Genomic DNA, 27,631 nt, shown 5'->3' with positions numbered 1-27,631 from the left:
TGAACCGACAACTCCATCTATCATGATTTATTTCAATCCCTGTGGTCAAAATATTCATGTAATTTAAAGAGACTTTGGGTCCAGGTGTAGGAACCAGCACGGTGCTAGTCTTGTATGCAAACCAGAGTGTTTTAAGAAATAACTATACACGACACTCATAATTAAGCAAAGAAAGAAAAAAAAGAAACTAATTTAGAAAAAAACCCAAAACCCCAAAATGCCAATCGTCCCAGAAATTCATTATAACACAGGGCTGTGATAGCACCACACCGCCCTGACCCCAACTCTCCCCACTACTTGCCAGCGCTGCTGTGAGCGAGATTTGCCAATATGGTAGAAAAAAACCAACTTAATAATATGAAGTCAGGAAACTACATGAGAGAAAAAGAAGTTTTAGCGACATTCCAGAAATGGTTTGTTTTTAACTAAAGCCGACCCACAGAGCCATCCGAGAGCTGTTATTTGAGCGCTGGTGGCTCTGACTTCGTGCCGGTTAGCTAAACAAGCCAGAGGCTTTTGGTTTTGTCACCCTGTGTTAGTACGGGATATATTTTTCCCCAGTGGTTTACCCAAGCTACATCTACTGTTGCATTTGAGTATGCTGGCTTCTTATATTTTACTGGCAGTGCACTTCTCTCCTCTTCATTAACTCTGCTTACTATTCTTTGACTCTTTAAATAAGCTTTTGTATAAGGAAATTTATCTAGCTCTTTTGGTAGCTGTAAAAGCTTCCCAGCAATGGCCCACATTGCTCATTTTCTGAAATATATTTGAACTTGAAGTTTACATTTACATTCAGCAGTGGCATTCTGCATTGTCAAGAGCTATTCAGCACAGAAGTACAGCAACTGCAAGCAACCAGCACATCATCACCCTGGGCCTCACCCAGGAGAAATTAATTGCCTAATGGGGACTTTGCTTCCAGAGAAAATTAATTCTGCATTTTTTGGATATTATGATTTCCAGCCCTGCATCTTAAACTAAAAAAAGAAAAAAAAAAAAAGAGATCAGCTTCCTTGGAAGTAAGACAATCCATACATATCATACACTCGTATCCAAAAAACCCCTCATCCTAAGAAATCCTCCTGGTATTATTAAACCTGAAACTCAGTCTATGTCTCTCCATTCTCCTATAACTTTTCTTACTTATGCAGCTAAAGTTTTGTGACAGCCACACGAGCAGACTTCCAATGCTCTATGTAGATATTACAACAAACCTCACAAACAACGTGAATTACTGCAGTTCATCCCAAGTACAGCTCAAGTTGTAGATATAAAACCCCATGATCTCAATGCTTGGGTAAAAGGATAAAAATCCCATGCAACAACACAGCACTTGGGGAAAGTTTAGCATGAGCAACATTCGAAGCCGCTGAAGCCAGCACCTCCAGTAAAAAGCACTGAAGTTGCCACACATCCTAGCAAGGGTTAACTGCCTTTGGAAGAAACCCTAGCATTTAAGGATTTAAGAAGCTGCTAACAAAAATACAGCTTAATATGAAAGGGAACAACTTCTAAAAGGAGAAAAATGTCATCGGTTGATGCCAAAAATAAGAAGGCAGGAGCAGATAAAAAGGAAGCAGCTGTTTCATGTTTTAAAGTATCATTCAACTGTTCTGTTTTAAATCTTTCTGTCCCCAGCAGAAGATGTCAGTTTGCCTGTTCTGAAAAATCAGCATGTAATTGCATGTCTCCAAAAGTAATTACATTCAACAGCAAATTTCATCAGATTAACAAATTGATTTACGTTTCATTGTTCGGTTTAAAGCAAACTTCTCACCACGGCGAGAGAGATGCAGTGAAAGAGGCTCAAAAACACCTGCAGTTATAGCTAAATAAAGGCAAGGGACATCATTAGCAAACAACTTTGGCATTCCAGTGCTTTCAGAAGCAAAAGAAAAAGAACATTTTCGGAACAGAAGGGGCGCAGAGAGCTAAGGATGATTATATCTCCGTACCTACATCTATTCCTCATTAAAGGTGCATGAGGCACACTGAGGACCTAGCAGAAAAGCTATCAAGATCACCATCCTCCACGCGGTTTCAAGCCTACATAATTATTTTATCAAAGCAATCACTACCTATCCATCTGTATTTTATTCTCTTTGGCCAACAACAAAGACATTTTTTCTTTCCCTTTACCCTTACTGAGAGCTTTCATTTGATTAGCCTGTGGCTTTTGATTACAGAACGACATTAATTTAGAGAAAGGGTGGAAACCTCCACGGGCCGTGTCCAGTCCTCAGGGATATTTATGCCCTGTATCAAATACCTAATGTTTCCTCCAGAGACGAATCAGGGTATTAGAGTCGGTTACAGACTCTGCTTTTTAACTGCCGTACGCTTTCTTCGCTCTATCTTATTACGTGCATTATCAAAGCCTTTTCGTCAGGCTGTAAACCTCAAAGAGGTAACCCTAGAGAGCATCACGGCTGGCAATATTCTTGTCACCTTAAAGAGGTCGAAAGCCTAAAAATAAAAGGAAGGTGGAAGCGTGGGATCCGACGTTCCTCCAGCTCCGTTTTTAAGCTGAGGGGTACTGTCTTCCTCACCTGGCAGGAGCTAAGGGTACCCCAAAGCTTTCCTTGGCTGTAGCAAAGTGTCATCCATCATTTAGCTCTGCACAAAAACAAATGCTTCCCAAACCACATTAAAGGCCAAACGGCAAGTAAAATTAAAGCTTAACTGAAACTGGTATTAAGCCGCGTGCTAATGGAGACCACCTGTTTTACGGGTAACACTGCCAATAGAAATAGCAGGATGGGGAAAGAGTATCAGAAGAAGAAATTTAATCCAAAACTGCTTTAATGAGGGAGATTTCCTTTGAAAAACGAGAACTTGGGAAGATTTCCGTATTTGCATACTGCTGGACACAAGAACCATGAAACATTAATATAATGATGATAAAGATCAGAGTAAGAGCTTTGTCTGAGGATTGTGAAGACTTCTGAGGAATGTCATTCCTGGCACTTTATGAAACATTGGCTACTATGTCCAACTTAAATAGCCACGTTCAGCATAAGCGAAAATGAGCCTGCTTTAATCAGCCAGAGAGCCATTCCTTAGAAGACTCTCAGTCTAGTTTATAATTCGTCTCTACTCTGAAATCCAGCTGACACCAGCAGCATATGGCTCCACGTGAACTTTGCCTACATACTAACACGGGAAATATCTACTGGCTTAAGAAAAAGCCACATTTACGATGTTCTTGCCAGCTCCGCAAAGCCAAAGAGATGCGAAGGGAATCTGCTCTCTTACATTCCTACATACATTTTCAGCATATCACTGTAAACCAGTGGGAACTGTTTGACAGGTCAAAGGAGGCCATTAGTGAAAATAATACGATCCCAGAGCAAACCCTTCGGCTGCTATGAGAGGCAGAGCAAAAGTCTTCTGATGCAGAGGAATAAACAGAGCTTCTGCTGTTCCCTTAGACTAACAACTAAGGCAAGAAGAAAAGGTCGTAAAAACGTATCGAAATTAGTAGTCACAGGTCTAACGTACAAAGCACTGGAATCCAAGAAAGTGTCATTTCTGGAAGCTTATTCAGAGCAGAATCTATTCCCACATCTATTTGAAATCTTATTCAATCGCAGCAGCACAGCTCTTAACTGGAGCACTAAGATGTGTGTTTTGCTTCCAAATTTGGATGCAGTCATCCTGGCAACATCTGCGCCAGCGGGAAGTTAACAAAAGCAACACGAGGCAGTGACGGCAGGGCCCCAGAGGAAGGTAGTTCATTAAAGAGTACATCATCCAAGAGGTTTGCACGTTAACAGTTTACATCTCGTTCCGTGGGACGGCGCACGCAGCAGGCACGCCGTGTCACCCGTGGACGTGCGAGTGTTTCCACCCAGGTTAGGGACAGTCACCCGGTCCATCACTGAAAGCAAGCGCTGCAAATGAAAAGCTGATTTAATTACAGCGTACCTGAGGCTGTCCTCGATTCTCAGGTCTCCCATTTATTACAGTTTCTGCGCTGGAACTTTTAGCAGCTCCTCGGAAAGCAGCGATCGATTTAAGGGAGATAAATTGTTTCCACCTTTTGGTTCACCATTCACAATTTCAGCTGATGAACTAAACAGCAATTCAACATTTTGAGTGGGTTCACAAATATTTTCCTGTCACAGCAAAAAAGCGTATTTTGGAATATCGAGGATAATTATGACAACACATTATGTGACTGAATTAAGCTATCCACAGTGCATTAACTTTCTGTGTAGAAAGAAATAAAGCTTTAGAAGGGGCTATATAGACCCACAGTCCTGAAATAAATCAACTGGAGGAACCCAGAAAAAAAAAGCTTCAAGAGCCCCTGCAGAAGTTTGAGAAACTAAAAAATAGAAACAGCAGAGGCAATTTTAGCTATTTTTCCACTATGGCCTTTATGAAATCGAAGTGGAAGGCAGCAATTTAAGTGACTTGAAAATTTCCCACCAGTTATCAAATACTTCCAGTCCCCAAGCAGCGTAAGCTGTCTAACGCTGCTGCAGCACTCCACCAAGCAGCACGTGCACCAATGCTACGTAGTCACGGCAGCACCCTTTTGAAGCCCGACACGACGATGAATTGCCGAGCAAACAATATATAGCGACTATCTAGCGAGATTTTGCAAATGGTATATTTTGTATGCAAGAGGCTGCAAAATCGGTTCGCCTCTCTTTGTTCCTTGAAGCATTTGGCTCATAATTAACGTTTAAGCGCATTCAAATTAAAATACTTCAACCAACACGAGGGAAAGAGAGGAGGCAATTGCCAGTTAATGATACAATTACAAACTGTGTTTTTTCCTTAATCAGCTCCTAGGCGTCTTACATATACCCAGAAAGTAGAGATCAATGCAAAAGGCTTCAGAGCAAGAGCTCTGAATCTGGGAGAAGAAAAAAAATCTAAAATCAAATGGGACAGAGCGTTAATGAAAACAATAGTCTGGGCATGAAACAAGATAAGAACACAAGTTTATATTTAGTGAGTGGCAGAAAACACCTTCAACAGTAAGCTGTAATGGAGCAGAAAGCTTACAGCCATTAAAAAGAAGGGGCTGAAGCTAGCTGTATCAGTAACTCTTAATTTTCACCCCCTGTGCGTTCAGGAGAGGGACTCGCTGGAATCTGCTCCAGGTACATACATGCTAGTTTAAACATTGTTAAAAACTGCTGACATTTACCCAACTATCAAAGAGAGTTTCCAATTCTCACCATTAACTACTTGTCTGCTCCAGAACTGAAGTTTCACCTCTGAGTGAGCTGACTTTTGCCTGGATTGGAACCCATGAAAAGAAGTCCTCTGAAAGTTTCTGCATTGAGTTTCCTTGCTCCTTACTGTAATACAGCTGATTATTTCTGATTATTTGTATTCTATAGCTCTTTTCTAACGTGAGATACATTTTGAAAGAATAACAAAGCAAACTTACAACAAAGATTAAGAAAACAGGAAAAAACTGTGGGGAAAAAGATCACATTGCATTTACATGACTACAGAAAAACATCAACCCTAACATCCACTAACGTCCTTTCCTAAAGGGCGCACACTCAGTTTGGTGGAAGATTAGGAATATTTAGGGCAGTGCTTTCCAAGCAAAAGAGAAAAAGCTGAACAGCTGGGGTTTGCACAGCGCTTATAAAGTCCCCGTGGCCGTGCCAGACAAAGTTTGTTAGCAGAGAAGAGCTGCAAAGCAGAGAAAATGGAAATTTCGAGGTGTTTTCGACAAGACCTTACCTGGGTTTTCAAGAAAGCTTGGCAAGCTAAGGTTTTAAGTGAACGCCGCAACGTAGCTTTCATAGTCGGGAACCACTCAGACGGGAGGTATTAGGAAGCAGATTGCTGTAGTTTGAAGGCTTTCTGCATTTTGCAGCTGTAGTTCTTTCACAAAATAATCTTTTCAAGTCATTAAAGCAGGCAGGGAAAGACATCCTAAACCAATATACTTCACAACCTCCCCCCCCCCCCCCCCCCCCCCCGAACTGAAGTGGTTATGAAGAGAGGTGGAGCAAGAAGGAAAAAAAAGCCAGAATTCAGCATTGGCAGGGACACGGCTATCTCTAACACAAAAGAGCATTTATACTCTCCAAGTCTAGATTTTAACAGGCAAGAAGAGAGGGAAAGAGAGACAGATTTCAATCGAGGACCTCAGAATAAAGTTTCTAATATTAAAAAAAATAATAACGTGGATTGTAGATGAATTGCTCTGCAGTAGAGACTGTACATTTCCGAAGTTTTCTGTTTCAAGATTTTATATACACACAAACACTTTGTTTAATACACCTACCGTAACTAAATTGAAAATAAGCCAGGATGAGAGAGCGTACATACAATGACTGTTTATTATGATATCCAAACAAATAAAAAAAGCCCTCAAAATCCTGGCTGGACCAGCTGCACTGCACAGGAACAGACCAAACGCACGCGTAAACTGCAAGGTGACACACACACACACACACACACACAAAAAGAGAGTATTTTCCAGCAGTCTGGCAGTAGCGGAGTTTCGCTGACTTCATCGTACTTCCTACATTAAAACCAGTCTCATTTCAAAAGGGAAATTGAAACATATTCTGTAGCTGCAAAAAGTTTAATAGTGGAACTGCGATGAGCAGAACTGTAGGAGGCAGTCTCTGAGATAAGAAAAACAGTTTGCATCCTGGCCGTACCGCAACACGTAGTTTTAATTAATGAGTCGAGAAGAAAGGAGCCGGGGGTGAGTACCGAAGGGGCGGTCAGGAAAGCAGAGAAGTCAAGAAGTGAGAAGTTACCCCATGGCTCCATTTTAAATCTTACAGTGAACCCCAGTCAAGGATTGACTGGTAGGAAGTCTTTGTCACAAAAATCCATACCTTGAGTTATCTTGTATTTTATCTTATTGAAGATAAACTTCTACAGAGAGCCAAGACTTTACAAAAATAAGGAAAAAAATAGGGAAAGCAAATAGGAAAGAGGTACAGAAAGGACAGGTAGGAACACAGACTGCAATTAAGGGCAATTGAGGGCAGCTCAATCCACCATGGAAGATTGCACAAAACCTGAAAGGACACAGTGAGTCTTGGAGACAAATCACACTTTTTTACTGACTTTTCTCTAGTTTTTCCTCTATGGAACCATTACTTTTCATAATACCATCTCCTACTCAACAACTGCTCTGCAAAAAATTATCAGGATGGTGAGGAGGGAAAAGAAATCACAGTAAAGCAGTACCCCTGGGTAATGTTAGAAGCGTAGTGTCAAACCGTACGAGTGTCTTAGCATCCAGTGTGGAAAAGCTTTCATGTGGCCTCAAATCTGACAGCACAGTTACACCACACGGTGAATGGACTGAAAGTACAGTGTGATACGAGGCAAAAGCAGATCTATATGGCTACAGGCTCTTTATGAAGGAGGCATGACATCCCTCACAAGGGTAGACCTAGCAAATAGGGGCTAAGATGAGAAGAGAGTGAGGTGGATTGAAAACTGGTCAAACGGTTGGGCCCAGGGGATGGTGACCCGTGGCATGACGTCTAGTTGGAGGCCAGTAACTAGCGGTGTATCCCAGGGGTCAATATTGGGTCTGATCCTATTTAACATCTTCATTAATGATCTGGATGATGCAGCAGAGTGTACCCCCAGCAGGTGTGCAGGCAATGTCAAAACAGGGAGGAGTGCCTGATACTCCAGAGGGTCGTCCTGCCATCCAGAGGGACCTCATGAAGTTCAACAGGGAGAAGTGCAAAGTCCTGGCCCTGGGGAGGAACAACCCCAGGCACCAGTATGTGCTGGGGGCCACCCAGCTGGAAAACAGCTTGGCAGGAAGGGCCCTGGGGGTCCTGGTGGACATCAAACTGAACGTGAGCCAGAAACGCGCCCTTGCCGCAAAGGCAGCCAGTGGTGTCCTGGGCTGCATTAGACAAAATATTGCCAGCAGGTCGAGGGAGGTGATCCTTGTGCTCTACGCAGCACTGGTGAGGCCACACCTGGAGCACTGTGTGCAGCGCTGGGCTCCCCAGTACAAGAGAGATGTGGACATACTGGAGAGAGTCCAGCGAAGGGATCAGAGCGTCTCTGCTGGGAGGAAAGGCTGAGAGAGCTGGGACTGTTCAGCCTGGAGAAGAGAAGGCTCAGGGGGGTCTCATCAATGTCTATAAATACCTGAAGGGAGGATGCAAAGAGGATGCAGCCACGCTCTTCCCAGTGGTGCCCAGTGACGGGACAAGGGGCAATGGGCACACACTGAAACACAGGAGGGTGCCTCTGAACATCAGGAAACGCTTTTTGACTGTGAGGGTGACCGAGCACTGGCACAGGCTGTCCAGGGAGGTTGTGGAGTCTCCATCCTTGGAGGTATTCAAAAGCTGCCTGGACACGGTCCTTGGCAACCGGCTCTAGGTGACCCTGTTTGAGCAGGAGGTTGGACCAGATGGCCTCGAGAGGTTCCTTCCAATCTCAACCGCTCTGGGATTCGGTGAAGACCACCATGCTCTTCGTCAAATTAAAAAAAATGCAAAATGCAGACTTGAGTCTCCAACAGTTGTTAAAGGATGCAGAAGAAAACTGGTTTTATCTCACACTCAGACGAGCAATGCTGCTGGGAGAAAGGAGGGAGCAATGCTGTGTTGAGCTACGATGAGAACTCCAGCGAAAGGAGGTGCAGGTGGGGAGGCTTATTGGAGAACGATGACAAAGCCATGACAAAGTAACGAAGAACTGCTATTGCAAGCATGAGAAAGGATTGAGACGTTCAACACCAATAGGTATTCGGAGAAAGGTGACAGAAAAACATCAATTTGGGGGAAAAAAGTTTCTTGGATATGAACTGAAGAGCATGCTAATTGAAATAGTAAGGACCACATATTCCTGGATGCAGTATTGCTGCCAGACTTCTTCACAAAAGTCTCTCAACCAATAAGAACTGATGCTATTTTAGACTTTGTTTTGGTGAGTAACGAGGACATTAAGAAGAGCTGGTGATATAAAATTACCTTGGATTGAGTGCACACAAGCACATTCATATTAAATTAAGGATAAAACGAGGCAAGTGTAACAGAATCAAAGTTCACTCTTTTTAACGATGAGAAATTGAGTAAGACGGTAAAATCAAGTGGACTAAGGAAGTAAGGAATGGGAAAGCAGCCATCTAAGTATTTCTCTCAGGTCAAAGATGCAAAACTATTGGAAAGCCGTATCCTCAGAACTCACCTCAAAAAGGACATTAGAAACAATTAAAGAGTCTACATATTATGGAGAGGAAAGGATTCATTAGCAATGTCTTAGAAGCCAGCAAGTAGTACAGAGATAAAATAAGAACTGCCAAATGTCAAGCTGTGCTAGAAGTCAGCAAACGTTAAACAAAATAGCAAGAGATGTTTCAGCCATACAAGTAACGGATACCAGAAAGGGAAAGGGAAGAGGGTATGCGTAAGGATAGCCAAGAGATTAAAACCAATCAGCTACATCCCTAAAACTAAACTAGAATTTTCATTAAGGACAAGGACACTGAACATAGGTGCAAGGCAAGGTGTCTAAAGGGAACAAGGTTATAAAAAGATACACAACCAAGGTGGAGAAAACACTCCAATGTTTCAATGTGTTCAAAGTCACTGAAAGCAGACAGCGTGCATTCCAGCACTCCAAAAGAAATGGCACATGAAATAACGCCTCTGGTAGCAAGGCTGTTAAAGCAATCTACCAGCCGAGCATGGCACTATGGAAAATTTAAAATGGATTTAGAGGAGGAGGGACAATCTAGGCATTCACGCTTCCAAAATCTCAATAGCATGCAAAGTTTCAGGCCAAGTTTTGAATAAAAGGACTTAAGTAGTAAATGAAAAACTGAAATCAACAAGCAACAGAGCTGACAAAAGTAATCTGTGCTGTGCCAGCCCACTATTTTCTGTCTGTAAAAACAATTAGTTGTAAAGACCTAGGAAGTACAGCTGAACTAATCCAAACTTCATTATGGATATCAATACACTGGAAATTCCTGGGCGAGATAAAGATGGTGAAGATTATTTCAAACATCATAGTGGTTAAAGAGGACAGAAGTTAGTTCAAGGACGGCATTTGGACAGACTTTGACTGATACATTCATTAATGACAGACCCAAAACAAAAGTGTGCTAATGTCACCATCTGCTGACAAAGTTGAAGGCGATCATCAATAAAAATATGGAAAAGAACCACACAGAAGAACAACTAGATGATCTTCAGGAGAACCACAGAGAAGAACAACTAGATGATCTTCAGGACCGGCAACGTTATCCAGTAACAGCAGCGGGACAACATTTTACGATGCTATTAGGGACCGAGAAGAATGTTTGCTATCAAGACTGGGAGCTCATCAGTTGGAAACCAATGCTGTGAAAGAACAGGGTGTATTAGTCCATACTAAAATGAATAAGGACTATTAATTGCTGCAGCCATGAGAATGAGCAAAGCAAAATCCTGCCATAAAAGGACCTAGAAACATCCATAAAAAACCTAGAGATACTGCTGTACACAGCAATGGTGAGACCTGATCTCCATGGCCTTACCCATGGCTGACCAAAACTGTACAAGTAAGATTAAGACAAGGGAGCGCAGAGGAAAAACAAATGAGACAACTGAACCTGAATAACCTGTTTCACGGGACAAGACGATGAGGGTTTGTCTTGCTTAAGCACTAAAGGCTGAGAGAGGATATGACCTGTCCAAATTCATCCAGCGAAAGCAGGAGAACCAGCTGCCAGAGAAGATGGAGAGGACATTTAAGCTCAAGGACAACATTGGCATAGGAGAAGCTAGCAGAAATTCACCACAAGCGCAGGCAGGGTGGAGACCGGAGTAAACACAAGAGAGCTTAAGAAACAGGAGACGGCACTGTTCTTAAACATCTATAAAGTCCTAACACACAGTTCTGCATCAAGAAATAGCAAATAAATAAATCAAGGTAAGGTACAGTGCAGCACTGATTATGGCCAGTAAACTATCAGCCAACGTAACCTGTAAGTTCAATAAAATACTTCCCCCCCCCCCCCCCCCGCCCAAGTCCTGTGATTACCAATATGATAAAAGAGAAGCCTGAATATTTAAATAAACCATTACAAAAGTGCCCACCTTTGTACGCAGGACGTTTCTTTCTCTACTGAAAGCAGTACTTTTCTTAAATGAAAACAATGAGGCTTGGTACCTGCTGCTTGAGCATCCAATGACATAAAGGTTTCACCTTGCAGCTCTTGCAAACTCCTCCATATCTAATAATTAGGACTCTACAATGAACTAAGACTTTACCAATTTGTAAAGTAAAAACTCTCCAGCTGGAAAATGATTACCAATATTGTAAGCGATATTAAAAAGAACCAAAACGCAGTCCAAAGTCAGCCTATCAAATCTAGCAGTCTGCAGTCAACAAGACAAAGTTTCCCGAGTACTTAAAACCCACCATCTTCACCAAAAGGTGATGCACACAACTCACAATTATTCATAATATTTTTTTAAAAGTTCAGGAAATACCTTGAAAAATATCACTATACCTTAAGGACCTTTTTTCCAGATGGACCTCATTTCCTTGCTCGATATTATCACGTGCGTTATCTTTGTTGGAAGTGACCCCTATGGTGAGTTTGTGTGACTGATGTCTCAAATATCAAGTAAATTAATGTGAAGCAGTCAGCTTTCACACAATAATTGGTTGAATAAAGGTGAAAATGAAAGAATTGGGGTTCCCACATTTGACCAAGCTTCTTAAAAAAGGCAGAATTCAAATATACAGAGCCTCGTTCGAGATCTCCGTTCCACACCTAGAAGTACTTTTGCCCTTCAACGGGCGCCCGTGTCACTCCGAGTACACTGTGGGTTGATAGTTGACTTAGCCCACAGCCAGAAGGTGGCCGAGGTTTCTCTGAATTATTAGCTGCCACAGCAGTTGCAGAGTGTCTGTGATTGCAGTCTGTGATCTATGAGTGTTTTCATGACCCACCAAGCTTCATCCACTGCTTCTTCAGCACTAGCCTTATCATCACAGTCAGACACCTGAGGCAACGTGTGTGTTCACCGACTGCACTGAATTAAGGGAAAGAATGAGCTTCATCTTATTCTGCAGGTACCACCAGTCTTGGGCAGCGCAAGGAGAAAGAGGGATGGCCCTCGAGCTGCACCTTTTGAGAACCAGACATTAAAAAGAAACACGAAGACCATTTCTGTTTTCTCATTCCGGGCTTGGGTTTTGGCTATATGAGTGTTTGTTTTCTTCAACACAAGTATCTACGCATTTAAAGTCAGAGACCTCGTCAGAACATAGCCCTGTTAATAAGCGAACAACCCACTTCATTTCACAGCACATTTTTAGATCCACTGGGCTGAGGCAACATCAGAAGATGACGCACCTCTTTGCTCTTAATCAGGAACCTCAAACCCTTTGCCTGCTGCAGGATCGTATTGAGAGCCGGTTCAGCTTGGACAACACAAAGCACCGAGCTGCCACATTGCTTGAGCGAAACAAAAAATGTACTTTTAAATAATTATACAGACGTTAACAGCTCCTACCTGTATTTTTATTGGCCAGGTGAAATTGCTGACATAAACGAAGAAAGTGATGTTTGGATTGTTGCGGAAATCAAATTTCTCATTGGAGAAACTGTCCTTGTATTCTTTTATATTGGTTCTTGAAACAACTGGAATTTCCTCCCCAGCCTGCGTGCCAGCTGTTTTCAAACGTTTAAAAGTAGCAAGAAAAGATGTTTCAATGCACATTTTAAGTGGCAAACAAAAAGGGTGAAGCGTTCTGAATTTTAATGTTACAAAATTAACTATTTATCTGAACACTACTATTTTAAGCAGCATTGCATTATCGAAATCACTATATGCCAAACTATTGCACTACTAAGAGTGAAATTTGCACCTTCTATGTTTCCAAAATACACTATTACGATAGAAAAACATAGTTCTTTTTAATGTTTTACTTCTGCCTCCCAGGCCTCGCATTTAAAACCATTACAGAACAAGTTCATAGGCTAAAAAAAGAAGTTGCCCCAATTAAATTTGCATTTGTTGAAAACTGCTAACGGAAACAAGCTACCAAGAAACTCAGATCATGCTCATTTTACCTGCAAAACTTGTGGACCAAGTAATGTTGAGGTTGAAGTTTTTAGATGCATTGATAAACATGTCCAGGTCTCTGTTTTGCTTGGGGCGGGGGGGGAAAAAAAAAAACAAAACCATTTTTACGATAACAATTTTACTGTACTGTAAAAATTTTCCTAGCGAATCTTCACTGAAAAATAAAATAATCTCGGAATTTGTTATTTACATGAAGCAAATACATCAAACAAAAAGCTATTTACATTTTCTGAAAGCAGCATTCTCTTCCCCAAGGAAAGCATAATAAAGAATAACACAAGTCACGTGCGTAGAATAAAACAGGAAGAATAGAGACATAATGAATTGGGTGAACAACAAGCAAAACTAGAGCTGCTCAGAAGTAGTTCAAACAACTGTGAAGACTCAGCTGTGATTCCTTATGAAATTTTACCATGAAGATTTGAAACTGCATGGCCAAGCCAAGCTCAAAAAGTTCGGGTTGCTCTGTCGAGCTCCATGTACGTGTCATGTTAAGAGACTACGTCCGGAGACTTGCAGAACTGTAACAATTCATCACCTCCACGGTCAAGATATGACAAACATACATCCCAAGGATGAAGTTTAAAGGGAAGGTAGAAAATTTACCTCTTCGGGTGTTGCTACAAAATTGATTGCTGTGTAATAGCGATCATCCTCTTGAGAAAGACTGAAGGTGAACTGATAGTCAATGAGAAGAGTATCTGTAAGGAATGCATGGAGAAAGTTATCTCATGTCCTGGAACAGAACAAACTTCTGCAAAGCAAGGCACGATGATCCCCCACAAAAGGGACAAAAAACGCTTTTTGAGTCTAAAGGGGAAAGAGATTCTGCTTACTTTTTCCAAGCAATAGCCTCCAGCCTTATTCTAAATGACTGTTCATAGCTATACATTGTAAAAAACATGCCAAGACATTTACTTTTTCCATACTGCAATACCTCCACGTGCTAAGGGAATACTAGCAAAACAAAACAGACTGTATAATCCCCACTTGGGAGGAGACTCAGTTCCACGCATGCAAAGTTTCTGTACGTCAGTGGACTGTACAGGGAGGATTTCTACAGAGCAGCTACTTGTTCATGGACCCAGTTGCCATCGTACTCTGGGTCACATCGTGTCCAGGCATGCCAGGACCACTTTTTGGCCTGCCTGTATGCCCTCCTACGCTCATGTCTGCCTAGGGCTGGGCTATCGCCCCTCTGTTAATCAAGAGTGCCCAGCCAGTTTTGGGTCATACATCCACCAGTCCCAGTATCCTTTTATTAAAGCGCAGCTTTCTGACTTGTACGTATTCCCGAGCCCACGCAGAGATATTCCAAGCAAGAATAAATATGAAGCTATACGCCAGGGGTTGGTTTTCTCTTACTGCCTCCTGGAGATGCCCTGTTGGATAGACACGAGCTAGAGAACCTTCTGACATCTATCCACAACTCCCATGAAGCAGCAAGACAGAAATTTTCAGGGAAGAAAACCAAGTGAGACTGAATCTGTATAGCACGAGGTTGTTTCTGTAGGAGTTGCGAAGTTCAGTCTTTTTCTCCTTTTTGGCTACTTAACCACCCCTGTCATTGGCAGCAATGAATTAGGTCATCCTTGCAAAGAGACTGTCACGAGAAGCCATCAGTGCCCTTGTTTGGCTAAGCAAGCAGAAATCAAATTTGCTAAATACAGCATGTTGATAATTTCTGTGTTGCACAAAAATACTATTTGAGACTGGCATCTTTATGTAATTTAAGATTACATCTATCCGTGCCTGCCAGTGTGCTGATTGCTAATATTTGCAAATAGAAGCTGGAGAGTTTCCATTAAGTAATCTGAATCTTGGCAAAGTATCTTCTTGAATTGCACGGGAATCCAACTGTTCATTTCAGAGGAAATGTGGCAATTTTGAAACCTGAGCCATTCTAACATGGAAAAGAATTTTAACAAAAATAGTATTTTGCACTTAAAATTCTAAAGAGATGCTTTGATTTTGACTTATTAGGTATATATATTTAGAGTGTTCTCCAAAAGACCAGATTATATTTCAGTCTTGTGAGAAAACATTCAGAAGTTTGTTCTGAAAGGTCCAATCATCACACAGACCTTATCAAGAAAAGTATTTTCATTCTCTTTAAACAATACTTTTGTGAAAACTGAAGTTTTTTAAAAACTATTTTTTAGTCCTTCTCCTAATCCCCTGTATTTTAAACAGGTGCTGAGACAACCACAACTAGTTTTAAATAAGGTATTTTAAACTTCAAACACATTTTTTATCTCCAAACAAAATCCCAAGAGTACTCACAGTAACACGTTCCTTTAAGTGGATTTCCCTGATATCTGTTTTCGACTTCACACCTAAAAAGAACACGTATTTTTTAATAAATGGATTTGTTTTTTTCAGCTCCGTTTATTCCCAGCCACTAAAAATCAGAAAACACCACCTGTGCCGATAACGATACGCAATTAAAAAAAACAGATGGATGTCTGAGCTATACTGGGCTGCTGAAGAAAGTCCACGATCCCTGCAAGTCAAACTAGTACACAGTAAAAACAAAGTACAAAATTCTGGATATTAACCTTTGCATCCACTTGAAATGTATGTATTAGCTCTTCACAGTGCAAGGAACTGGATTACTACAGTCAAAACCTAAAGTTTCCATTTACTTTTATGGCTATTCCAGGATGCAGTCCTATAAATGTTTACCCATGTGAGCAACACTTTAAAAATGGACCTGGCAATGAAATTATTTGGAATGAAATTATTTCCACTAACATTACACTAAAAGCATGTCTGTTATGTTACAGAGAAACCTCCAGCAAATTTGGTGCTCTGAAAATGCTCCATTAAAATGCTTGAATGTCAAAGTCTTATTTCAGATATATTTACACTCCCCCAGAACAGCATCAGAGTGCACAGACAGTAAAAATCTACCAATTAAAAAAGAAACTATTGAGGGATAAAACAAAGTGGTATGTATATTGGGGGTGGGGGCATTATTCTTTCATATCCCATCCCTTCTGCATGACATTCCCAGTTAAAATATTCTTAAAAATGGAAATCTTCAGGAAATCATTTTGTTCCTGTTATCCCCCAGGGGAAGCACGGCTGGCTGCACCGTCAGTGAAGTCAGTCAACCGTCAGCAGGAAGAGATGAGCAGAGACGTCATAAATGCAAGCATTAAAAAATGTAGGGGTTCCATACCGGTATGTGCACGGCCTTTTGATTTCAAATAACAAAGTGAAACAAACTCACAGTTGACACTCGTCTCCTTTTATTCCCTTGGTGGTGCAGAAACATTTCCCTGTATTTGTGTTGCAGACAGACGCGTGGCCATTGCACTTGCAAGCTGTTGAGCAGAGGGGGGAAAAAGATGCAATGTTGAATGAAGCAAGAGAAACAGATTTGACAGCAATTAAGTCCTTTAGTTGCCAAACTGCGATACATCAACAATTAAAGTACATATGAAAACCCATTTGGTGCTCTTTGGTTTCCTTGTGATACAGAAGGCAGCCAAAAATAGAACCGTGCATCAAAACGGAGTGAGTGCAGGCTCTGGGACTGGTGTTTTGTATGAAATCATGATCAGACTGTGCTTTTTAGCCTCAAAAATTTAACTTCCTCTTTTGTTGTTAGATAGCTTTGGGATATCGCAACTGGTAAGAAAAACCCAGTATTTGGGATAGTCTGGGGCTTGCTACCACATTTCAGTCAAACTCAAAAGTCCTGAAAGAAGACTTTTTGCAAGGAAAGCAAAGCTCATAGTGCTTTTTGGGCTTTTTCTAGAAATAAATAGCCTTTGAGAAAATAACGTCATTATCAACAACATCAGTGCATCCGCAGCGTAAAACGGCTGGTGCTAAGAATATGATGGTAAGTGGTTTGGGGAACATGCCCCAATATATTTTAAAATAGCCTTAGCCTTGTCTCATGAGCTGAATGCCACCGAGTCGTGGTGAACCAAATCAGCACACCCCTAGACTACACCAGATTTGTGGCATGCCCAGATTAGACCAGCTCATATACGTGAGCCTGCTCGAGATGCAAACCGAGGTATGACAGTGGGGACGTACAGGAGGTTTGCTTCAAAAGAATGTTCCCGATTCAAATTAAAATGCTAAGGTTGACATACTTTTAAACCTTTATGCATAATGAAGTAGAGAAGGAACACATTAAAAAAACCCTGAAACCAAAATAGCAAACAAAAACAAAACCAACACAGGCGGTTGGCTTTGATATAACGTTCACTGTAACGAGAAGAATGGATATAATAACTTTCCCCAGAAGGTAGGCGCCTTTTAGAAGTTGTTCTACCAATGAATGGGAAGGTGCATTCATCTGGAGCTGTGCATGGGAGAGTGTACAATGCAAGAAGGGAAAAAGTACACAAAGAGAAGATCCCTCATTTGCGGTCCCTGAGCTTGCTGGAAATCGTATGCTTTAAAGGCTGGTGCCTCCTCGTTAGGAGGACATATGCCTTCTCATTAAGAAGGCACGTGTCACTCCATGTACCAGCAGATTCTTAGACAAGAAGTCCCCATCCAGAACATCCTTGCAAGCCTTGGACCTTATTTTATGAATCCTTTTGATGTCTTCTTTATATTGGCATGTAATGGAAGCTATATATTGTATCTGGAACACTTAATTGTGCTTCTCAGATGTGGATGAGTGGTTTCCTAGCAGCAACACGGAACAAAATATGAAGAAGCACAAAGGCCTATTGTTGGAAGAAGCAGACTGAATGAATATTTGACAAAATAATTGTAATCTGTGAAGCAAACACACCTCTCATTAGTGGCACTTAAAATTAATTCTTAATACTATTGAGAATGTCTTGTACTTCCTTCCTTATGCTTTCCAAATGGTAAGCAAAGTGAAATTTGATCAATATTCAACATTAACATACATGAAATTTGAAATTTCCCCTAATTTTTACGTTGTTTAGACACAGATCACAGTATCCTGAGCGCTAACATTAACACTTCCTCACCTTGCTCTTTAGCCACAATCTCATCAAGAAGACAGAACTCTTAAATATCTCTATTTAAAACAACAGAGTGTTTATTTATCCATTTTCCTATGAGCCCCGTAACTGGAGATCATTCACTGAAGGACCGGCACACGCACAAAGAGAAATTTTCTCGTGGCTTTTCAAACAACCCTAAAGTTGGGAAAGGAACTACTGACAAAAGGTACTAGACACCCTCGCTGGAGTCTAAAGATGAAAATTTCCCTCCCGAGTCTGATGCTAGAGCAGAAAGCCAAAATTAATGGAAACGCCTTTTTGACCGTGAAGCATGGTAACGGTCTGACGATGAACCACCTTACGGCGAGCGTCCTTCCACCTCCTTCCCAAACCACGGGTCACAGACTCATTCAGAAACGGTCACGGGGATGGCCGCTCCTCTTCCTGCACTTGTGACGGTCCAACATACCAACGGCAGCTGCCTCAACTCGCTTGCCCGACACCGTTTTCCCACGCCAAGTGCTTTAGGCGTCCTCCAAAGCCCCCGTGGAGCCCTGGAAGGAGGGAGCGGGCAGGACCACGGCACCAGCAGCTCATCGTGGGCCACCAGCAAACGCTCCGCGGAGGCGTTCCAAAGCGCTGCCGCAGCAGCAATCTGATTTCAGGTATAATAGGACCTTCCGTTTTCTTGCAAATAACTTCCTTATCTACCGCTAGCATATTTTCATGTGAAACTTTAATCAGAAAATTCAAAAAATCCTGAATGCAGAGAAAGCACCTTGCAGCTATTTTTACATTTGATGTGCTGCATTTCCTGCCCTTCACGATTAACACTTCTCTACATTGGACACTTCCTAAAAGCAACCGCTGAGGAGTGATTTACCTACCATTTAGTTATTATCTGCCCAGCTCCACAAACACCAATACCTACGATGATATGCAAACAACTCTTTCAGAGAAATAACTGCAGTTTTGTCAAAATTTTTTCAACACAAGCGATATAGCAGTGTTCACCTGCCCTGGTGGCACAGAGCAGCAGGAAAAGGCACCTTATTCCGTCCACTCTTCTTATTCCACCCTGGCTTTTGAATCCCATCGCTACCAGTTCCAGCTCTGCAGAGCCATACCTGTTTGAAAAGCTATTGCTATCCCAACAGTGTCGCTCAAATTCCTGATGGCTCAGCAGAATGGGAAACACCAAGCACCAACACTTTTCTCAGCACTCAATATTTACCGTTTTGAGGATATTTATGGTCCCCGTGCTGCTGGGAGCATTGGGCTAACGCTGCAGAGCTGCGCCTCAAAGTACAAGGACTCACACTAAGTGTGCAAACGCACGGATTCTTGTGCATCAGGACGGAGTTACCAACAACCATCTCCAGCACAGATGCCACCACGGGCTCTAAAAACAGAGCGGCACACAACATCGCGCAGAAATGCACAAAAAGAGTGGCATCAGCACGTCATTAATGGGAAAGGAAGGAGGAACCATGGCTCAGAGGAGGGAAAAAGCAGGAGTTGGCTCTGTTGCCCATCAGCCATTCCCGATCTGAAGAATTCCCCTCTGGAAACCTTTTCACCGAGCAAAAAAATTGCTAATGGCCAGCAGTTGCTCTGGCTGTACCACATCGGATGAGTTCCTCTCCCTCTCCCTCTTCCGATCCACCTCGGACTTTCTGCCCACCTTCCTGCTTCCCTCATTCTTTCGCCTTCACAGTAAAGAGCGTTAAATCACAGCAAATTAAAAACCTGGGCCCAAAGCACTTGAGAGCAAAGCACTTTTGACATGAGCTACTAGTTTCATCAGATAACGAATGAATGCTGTTCCACAGTCTCCCAACACATTTTCTAATTTCTTTTTCAGGCACGTGGATGACTTCAGTCTATCGTTTATTATCTCAACAACAAACTATTTTTGGACAATCCTCATGCGAAAAGAGTCCAAAGTAACTTACTCTCAATTTCCACACGCATAGAAAAGCAACAAATATCAAAAGGCATGCTTGTGATCCAATGATTAAACCTGAATGCTCAGAGTAAAATTATATATTTTCTCAAGCCAACTGTCGTGGTTTAATCCCAGCTGGCAACTAAGCACCACGCAGCCGCTCACTTACTCCCCCCCACCCAGTGGGATGGGGGAGAGAATCAGAAAAAAGTAAAACTCGTGGGTCGAGATAAGTACGGTTTAATAGGACAGAAAGGAAGAAAATAATAATGAAAATAATAATAAAATGACAATAATAATGAAATAATTGGAATATACAAAACAAGTGATGCACAATGCAATTGCTCACCGCTCACCAACCAATGCCCAGTTAGTTCCCGAGCAGTGATCCCCCCAGGCCAACTCCCCCCAGTTTATATACTGGGCATGACATCCCATGGTATGGAATGCCCCTTTGGCCAGTTTGGGTCAGCTGCCCTGGCTGTGTCCCCTCCCAACTCCTTGTGCCCCTCCAGCCTTCTCGCTGGCTGGGCATCAGAAGCTGAAAAATCCTTGACTTAGTCTAAACACAACTCAGCAACAACTGAAAACATCCGTGTGTTATCAACCTTCATCTCATACTAAATCCAAAACACAGCACTATACCAGCTACTAGGAGGAAAATTAACTCTATCCCAGCCAAAACCAGGACACCAACTCAGTCTCAATTTATTCATTCCTGCACTTCAAATCATCTTCACACGAAATGAGTTTACAAATATCAGCGGTATTTCATTTCGCAGATAATGTTCTGAAATGTCAGAGATGCTCCTTCTCCTTTGTACCCGTGCCGTTGTGCTGTCTATTGTAATTTCATATCCTGGCTACCGCAACACCCTTTTCTCTAAGCCAGGCAGTCTTGACCCTGTCTGTGATCTCGTCACCTCCTCCTCAAATCTGTCCGCTGGGAGATTCTTCCTCATCGCCTCAAACATCACCAACTTGCTCTTTCTTTAGGAAACGGGACGTTCATGCTCCAGCTACTGACTCTCATCTTCACCCAAAAGGTCGACGCTACTTCCAGTAAGCATACTAAATGAATTTCCAAGTATTTTCTACTGGATTGTCTCTACACTTGGAAGGAGCAACTCAAAGTCTTCCATGTCCCCTCATTAATTACCTTCACTTATTTCTTCTGGGGTGCCTCCAAACCACCCACACTCATTCAATGGAAGTACCGAGACTACTCTGACACCATACAATGTTATTTCTGTTCTAGCTTTTCCATCGCTGTATCTAATTATATCACTCCACCTAACTAAACTCCATGAAAGCTCCTCAGAGCAAGAAGCACCCTCCCTGACATCTGCATATCACTTACCACGGCTGGATTCTAGTTTACAACTGGTCTCCCCATGCTACAACACTACAAAATTCACAGTAATTCAGAATAATGTTGCAAAGTTCTAGTGCAAAACCTCAAATCTTACATGTTCATTTCTCAGTATTACCCCTATTGGTCCCTCAAGAAAGATTTTTTTCCCCAGTTTTTTGACTGGATCCTGTACAACCGAAAAAAAGTTCTTTGTGCCAAAGAGTCCCAAAGCACTTTACAAACTTAAAATGCAATTTTAACAGGGATCACCTAATCCTCAACTGAAATCCAGCCAACTCCTCAGTGAAATATAGCAAGCCTTTCACGAAGCAGACAATTACAACAATAAACGCACAACACATTAACTGAATATAATAGAAGGTGGAAATTAGATAAGCAGAAATTTGTGCAAGACATTAGGATTAACACTGTTTCTTTTCAAAACAGGATCGTCAAAGACTAAAATGCACACATTTTTCACTATGGTCATTTAAAGTTTACAAAAGAGGGAAAAAAAAAATCATCTTTATCTTGTGCAATGAAAGTCAAAGAACTTCATCAAGCAGCTTCCATATCTTTGATTTGAAGAAACAAGGATTGTGCCTTGCTTGCAGGAAAGGAAAAGCATATTAGCAGGATATAATTTCAGTTAAGATACCAAAGGAATGAGTAAAGAGCGAAAAACATCAAAGGCTTGAGCACAAGAAGACTTAAGGCATCACTTACGCTGACATGTTCCTCCGTTAGTAGGATCGCCATAGTAGCCTGAGATACAAGTTTCACAGTGTTTGCCAGTTGTCAGATTTTCACACTTCTCACAGATGCTTTCATTTACACACTTACTGTGCCCATTACACTGGCAGGCTGAAGAAAACAGAAAAAGGTGAGTATTTGTGCTCAAATATAGCGCTTCACATAGAGCCTCAGAAGTCCGTGTTCCACAGAGGCTGAATGAAACCATTTCATGCACCTTCCAAAGAGGCTCTTGCAGCCTCGCTAGTGATACATGAACTCAAAAGAGAAGTGTGTATTGAAAACCTGAAATTTAAAGCAACACCTGGAAAACTGAACTCCAAAACACTACATGCATATTGGACAGACGGGACTGGAAGCAGCTGGTGGGATGGATTTACAAGGAGGAATGGAAAAGAAAGGGTGTAGCAGCAGTCCAGGTAATTTTATTCTATAAGTTTGGCGTCAAAAATATTATTTCAGAATCACCCTGAGCATTACTAACAGTTAAATCAACCTTCAGAGAAAGAACTGCCTTTCTTTCAAACAACCCTAAAGTGAATAAACAAACAAAAGTTAAAAAACGTGGTAAAGGCTTGTAGGGAAAGGAAAAAATTCACTGGAGTAATGCATAGATAAGTCTTCACGCAGCAAACCTCTGCAGCTCACGGGCAGATAGCTGCACGACTCCTTCCATCTCAAAATGTGTTATTTCTTGTTTGTCTTCCAAGTTCTTTTCCTCTCTCCATTAACAAGAGGGAACACAGACATCACTACAGCCTTAAAAGGTCTCTCCCCTTGCACTTAATTGTTGCGATGGCTGAAAAGTTTCAACAATTAAACGTTGCTCGTTTACCTGGACACTGAATAAAAGACCAGTTATAGTTGTTCTCCACAGAACACATGCTGACATTAAGGACGGGCTCCAAGCTGTGTTTCCCTGTTGCGGATGGGGTTGGCATCTTGACCGGACCTCTGTAAGAGCCTTCGATGCACTTGCCCTTGCCGGTGTTGCTTGGATCAGTGCACCACCCGCAGCCGGGCTGCTCCAAACAGTGAGCACATGTGCAGTAGCCTGAACAGTTTTCAGCTATAAAAAAAAAAACAAAAACAAAAAAACAAACATAAAACCCCAAACATCAAATTGTGGAATAAATCACTGTCCCAAAACACAGATGACAATGAACACAGAAACCCTCTGATGTCTTCTGTGACCTTAAGTATTTATCTCACCAAATCTGTAAATATTTCTTCTGATATTCACAGTAACACACATACATATATTCATTCCTATCAGCATATTTATTCTAGAAGCTAAGATAACTATTAACATTAATCAGTGAGTGATGAAACAACGCAATACACACGTAAGGTTTTTCTAACCATGACACGCCACCGACTAAAACCAGAGCTTAATGTTCCCAATTACAAGAGATCTCCAATTGATTTACAATGGATCAGATGATAAAATGAGCCATCTGGAAGCAAAGGCTAAAACCCAGTTTGTTTAATTGCTTTGAGTCTCTTCTTACCACACATGTTAATATCACACACTACTATTTCAAATATTTATCTGAGCCAAAAAGCACAGAACACAAATACGGAATAGAATTTGTCTTCTTAAGATGCTCAGAGTGCCACATGCAGATCCCCTGCATCAATCAAATAAATCAGGGAAAAACCATGGTCACCCTTTAACTGTTCCTTTCTCAAGTGGGATTGTATTTCAGGGGCAACAAACTCATTTCATATAATAAAGTTTTTCTATTACTTTCCCCATACCCTCTTAAAAAATACTTTGTAGATTCTTTGAGTTCCAAGATGAGCAGACTTTCTGTCTTGATGTTTAAATTGATAACATTTGCCTTTAAAAAAAAAACCACCCAAAAAAGTAGTTGAAAAACATGGTTTTCCATTATTTCAACCTACTCATCTCCTGCCTGATGCCTGCTCCAACTTTTGACCTCTGGCAATAGGGGAAGTTTACACTCTCACATTTGACAGTTACCTGAAACTAATTTTCTCGATCTCTTATTTTGCAACAATGAGCTACCCAGCATATTTTTAGCCATAAGCTACCCAGCTTATTCTCGTCAAGTTCCAAAATTTCCTGGAGCAATTGCAGCAACTCAAACTGCCCAATTTCCCTCCTGGGGAACACAGGCACTCCTCTCCCTCTCCTACCCCGAGAGCCCCGGCTTTCCTGACTCCCCTGCTCACGCTCAGCTCCTAAAGAATTCAACATAAATAAAAATAATTTCTAAAACTGTTTGACCCCTTTTTAAATTTCTGGACTATCTCTCCACAGTTTTGAAAACAGAAAGCAATATTCCCTAGCACCATAAATCTTTCGCAGTTTGCTCACTTCTACCTAAAAGGGGGGGTGGGTGGGAATCATTTATTTAAAGTAAGTTAGAAATTCCTACTGTGGGCTATACGCAGACAATACTTCAGAATAAAACAGTCACGTAAACCCTAATTGGGATTTGATACAGATAATCTAACATTAAATTACATGGCCCCACATATGAATAAAAGAGATATAGGAGAGACACAAAAAGAAGTTAATCACATGAAATTATGTAAAAAATTAATTTGAAGGATAGGAATTCAAATGATGAGACAAGTACTTCTCCATCGGAAACAGAAGCGGCGATTTCATCATCTCACTTGAAAGCCTTCCCTATCTGCCATTGAGTTTAATTGACGGTTCCCGTAACCGGGACCCAAATCCGCCGAACGCTTTACACGACGCAGGACTGAACCTCGCACCCTAAAACCTCCCGGCCTCAGCTCCTCGTTACCTTCATCCGGGGAATTTTCGGTACGACCGACGCGCGGCTTTTGACGACCCGCGCTAGCAAACGTCCCCAAACGCTCGACTCCAGCCCGCCCGAGACGCAGAAGCAAACTACTCACGCGGACAACTGCTCATGGTGTACCACTCCATGCACTGCCCGTAGGGGAAGGAGGCCACGTAGGCGTTCGAGTCCACGCACTGCTTCATGTTGCTGCACCACATGCACTCGGAGCTGCCGCTGGTGCACTCCCCGCAGACCGTCCGCAGGGCGCAGGGCGTGCGGCACTGCTTGGCGCTGTGGTTCGCTGCGGGAGAGAGGGACAGGGTCAGCTTTGCTCCGGAAAGAAACAGGCAACGAGCCCCGAGATGGGAAGGCAGAAGATAAAAAGCCCCGTCTATTACTCAGGCTGATCGCGGACGTGGAACGCTTCGCTGGCGGTGCGGTGTTGCTGGATGGAGCTGGAGGGATCTGCTCTCACGGTGAATAGGAGAAATGCAGCAAGTACCGCAAAAATCTTTTCTCTTATTAGGTAGCCTTCGTGAGCGCTAATGCTTTTTAAGGTATTCACCTTAATTCATAACACTGTATAAAGAGTTTTTAAGGTGAATACCTTAAAAAAAAAGGTATTCACCTTAAAAACGCTTTAAACAGTGTTACAAAGGGTTAAAAACTCTAAACAGTATACCGTAAGAAACACCTTAAGGTATTCACCTTAAAAACTCTTTAAACAGCGTTACAAAGAGTTAAAAGCTCTTTAAACAGTATACCTTAAAAAACACCCTAAGGTATTCACCTTAAAAACTCTTTAAACAGCGTTACAAAGAGTTAAAAGCTCTTTAAACAGTATACCTTAAAAAACACCCTAAGGTATTCACCTTAAAAACTCTTTAAACAGCGTTACAAAGAGTTAAAAGCTCTTTAAACAGTATACCTTAAAAAACACCCTAAGGTATTCAACTTAAAACCTCTTTAAACAGTGTTATGAATGAGATCTTTCTCTCTCTACAGGTCTGTTGATGCGTTCCTTAGCTATTCTCCTGAACGAAGCGCTGGGAAGAAACCCCACGTTTTATGTGAGCACGCTGGGACGTGTTTTAAGTTATTTGATAAGTTCCACACGTAAAATGAGTACTGAAAGCAGAACTAACTCAGGAATTTCTGGAGTGAGCCAATGCTTTATCATCTGTTTCAAGTGGTTGTTCTCAGACCATAAAAACCAAGTTAAAGCTTAAACCAATTCAAAGTGCTGCAAGTTAAAATATACAAAATTTTGAGTTCAGGTTCCACGTGCATGACTTGCATCCTGTGCTTCCGCAAAGAACGGTATAGCGTAGCTTACTTAGAAATTTTATGTAATCGGCCAACTTTCTTAAAACTTGAAGAGGCGCTAATTGGTATTCAGAAATAATCAGCTATAATGGAGAGTTAACAGACCAAGCCATTTTAAAAGATACGCAGTTCCAACAAAGCTAGAAGACTTTTCCCAAAAGCAAATAGGTTCTTTTTCAAAGTTCTCATATCTCCCAAGTGTCTTGCCCAATTAATTTCAAACTTTGATAAAATTCTCCTCTGGCTACAGAGCAGAGGAGGGGAGAAAGAGGAGTTCAATTGCAAAGTAGCTTTTATTTTTTATTTTTTTCAAAGGGGAGATTGCTCCCTACCATAATTAACCTAAATGTCACATTCAGGTATGCAATTTAGAGCAAAATAATTAAACTGTAATGCAATTCAAGCATTTTACAGTTAACGGCATAAATGTAGACCTGTTTTTAAAATCTCCAATTCCTGTATGAAATACCTACACAAGGCACTTTTTCAGAGCTACTTTTTTTTTTTTTCCTAGAGTCATGATGCGGCTAGTTTTAAATGTAAGGAATGGGATCCTCTTTACTCTCTAGGAAATATAAATACATATTGGTCAACCCGCTCCCCATGAGACGCACAAGTTCGATATTGTTACCTGGCCTTTCGCAGACGCTGCCGTTGACTTCGTTGATACACGTTGCTGCCTTCAGTCCCTGCTGGAAAGGCTCGGCTAAATAACCACAAAATCCAGCATCGCTTGGTTCATCGGGGAGCCACTGGAGCAGTGTGTTGGTGAAGGGAGACATGTCTTCCCAGCACCAATAGGACACGTTGATTTTCCTCAGTCCAACCCATGGAGTCAAAGTTTTGGGCTAGAAATAAAAGAAAACAGTAGATATAATACCCAGGTTTATTACTTTAGGTATTAAAAGAAAATACACATCACCATATAATGCTCATAACAACTTTGCCAGGTTAGGTGTTGCAAAAATGTAATAAGGGAAATATTTGTTTCTCAGTGCTATCAGAATTAAATGCCACAGAGATAGAGAAATCCTTCAGGAAATGCCAATTATTACTTTTTTTCCAAACTACATTTCTAGTTATCTAAGCCAGGAGGAGAACAAGTCAAACGTTCACACTGGCTCACTATGAAATTAACTGCAAGTTGCTCTTTACATGTTTGTGACTCCTATAAATGGCGAGACACAGGAGAAAAATTTCTGGAGCTTCACTTTGACGTGAGGAAGAAAACCAGCAGTCCCCTACACAATTTAAATGATACAATCTACCTACTCCACAGTCTGACTAGGAGACCACTGCGTTAATATGTACGGGTAGAGAGACAGAGCAGGTCAAATCTAAGTTAGTATTGCTGGCAATAAAATTCTCAATATGAAGAACCCATAATACCATTATTTCTACCGGCAATATAATTTTTGGCACACTTATTTTGGGGAGAAGCATTTTAACCGTATTGG

The 27,631-nt window shown here is 41.6% G+C and overlaps 1 protein-coding gene across 3 annotated transcripts in view; it reads right to left on the bottom strand.

Moving 5' to 3' along the window:
• ATRN (attractin) overlaps positions 1 to 27,631 on the bottom strand; it is a 154,215-nt gene that overhangs the window by 55,715 nt on the left and 70,869 nt on the right. For all 3 annotated transcript variants that reach the window (XR_007504779.1, XR_007504780.1, XM_049792702.1), the window contains exons 16-24: positions 26,806 to 27,022; positions 24,964 to 25,149; positions 22,901 to 23,134; positions 22,039 to 22,176; positions 16,300 to 16,393; positions 15,348 to 15,400; positions 13,671 to 13,765; positions 13,052 to 13,130; positions 12,492 to 12,649 (exon numbers count right to left, since the gene is read on the bottom strand). Coding sequence is in view for 1 of the 3 variants with exons in the window: in XM_049792702.1 (XP_049648659.1) it covers positions 12,492 to 12,649; positions 13,052 to 13,130; positions 13,671 to 13,765; positions 15,348 to 15,400; positions 16,300 to 16,393; positions 22,039 to 22,176; positions 22,901 to 23,134; positions 24,964 to 25,149; positions 26,806 to 27,022 (1,254 nt within the window). In the remaining 2 variants the exon portion in view is untranslated. The remainder of the gene's footprint in view (positions 1 to 12,491; positions 12,650 to 13,051; positions 13,131 to 13,670; positions 13,766 to 15,347; positions 15,401 to 16,299; positions 16,394 to 22,038; positions 22,177 to 22,900; positions 23,135 to 24,963; positions 25,150 to 26,805; positions 27,023 to 27,631) is intronic.

Source organism: Accipiter gentilis, chromosome 3 (genome assembly GCF_929443795.1).
Source record: "Accipiter gentilis chromosome 3, bAccGen1.1, whole genome shotgun sequence".
Lineage (NCBI taxonomy): Eukaryota > Metazoa > Chordata > Aves > Accipitriformes > Accipitridae > Astur > Astur gentilis.
This window is presented reverse-complemented; position numbering and strand designations above follow the sequence as displayed.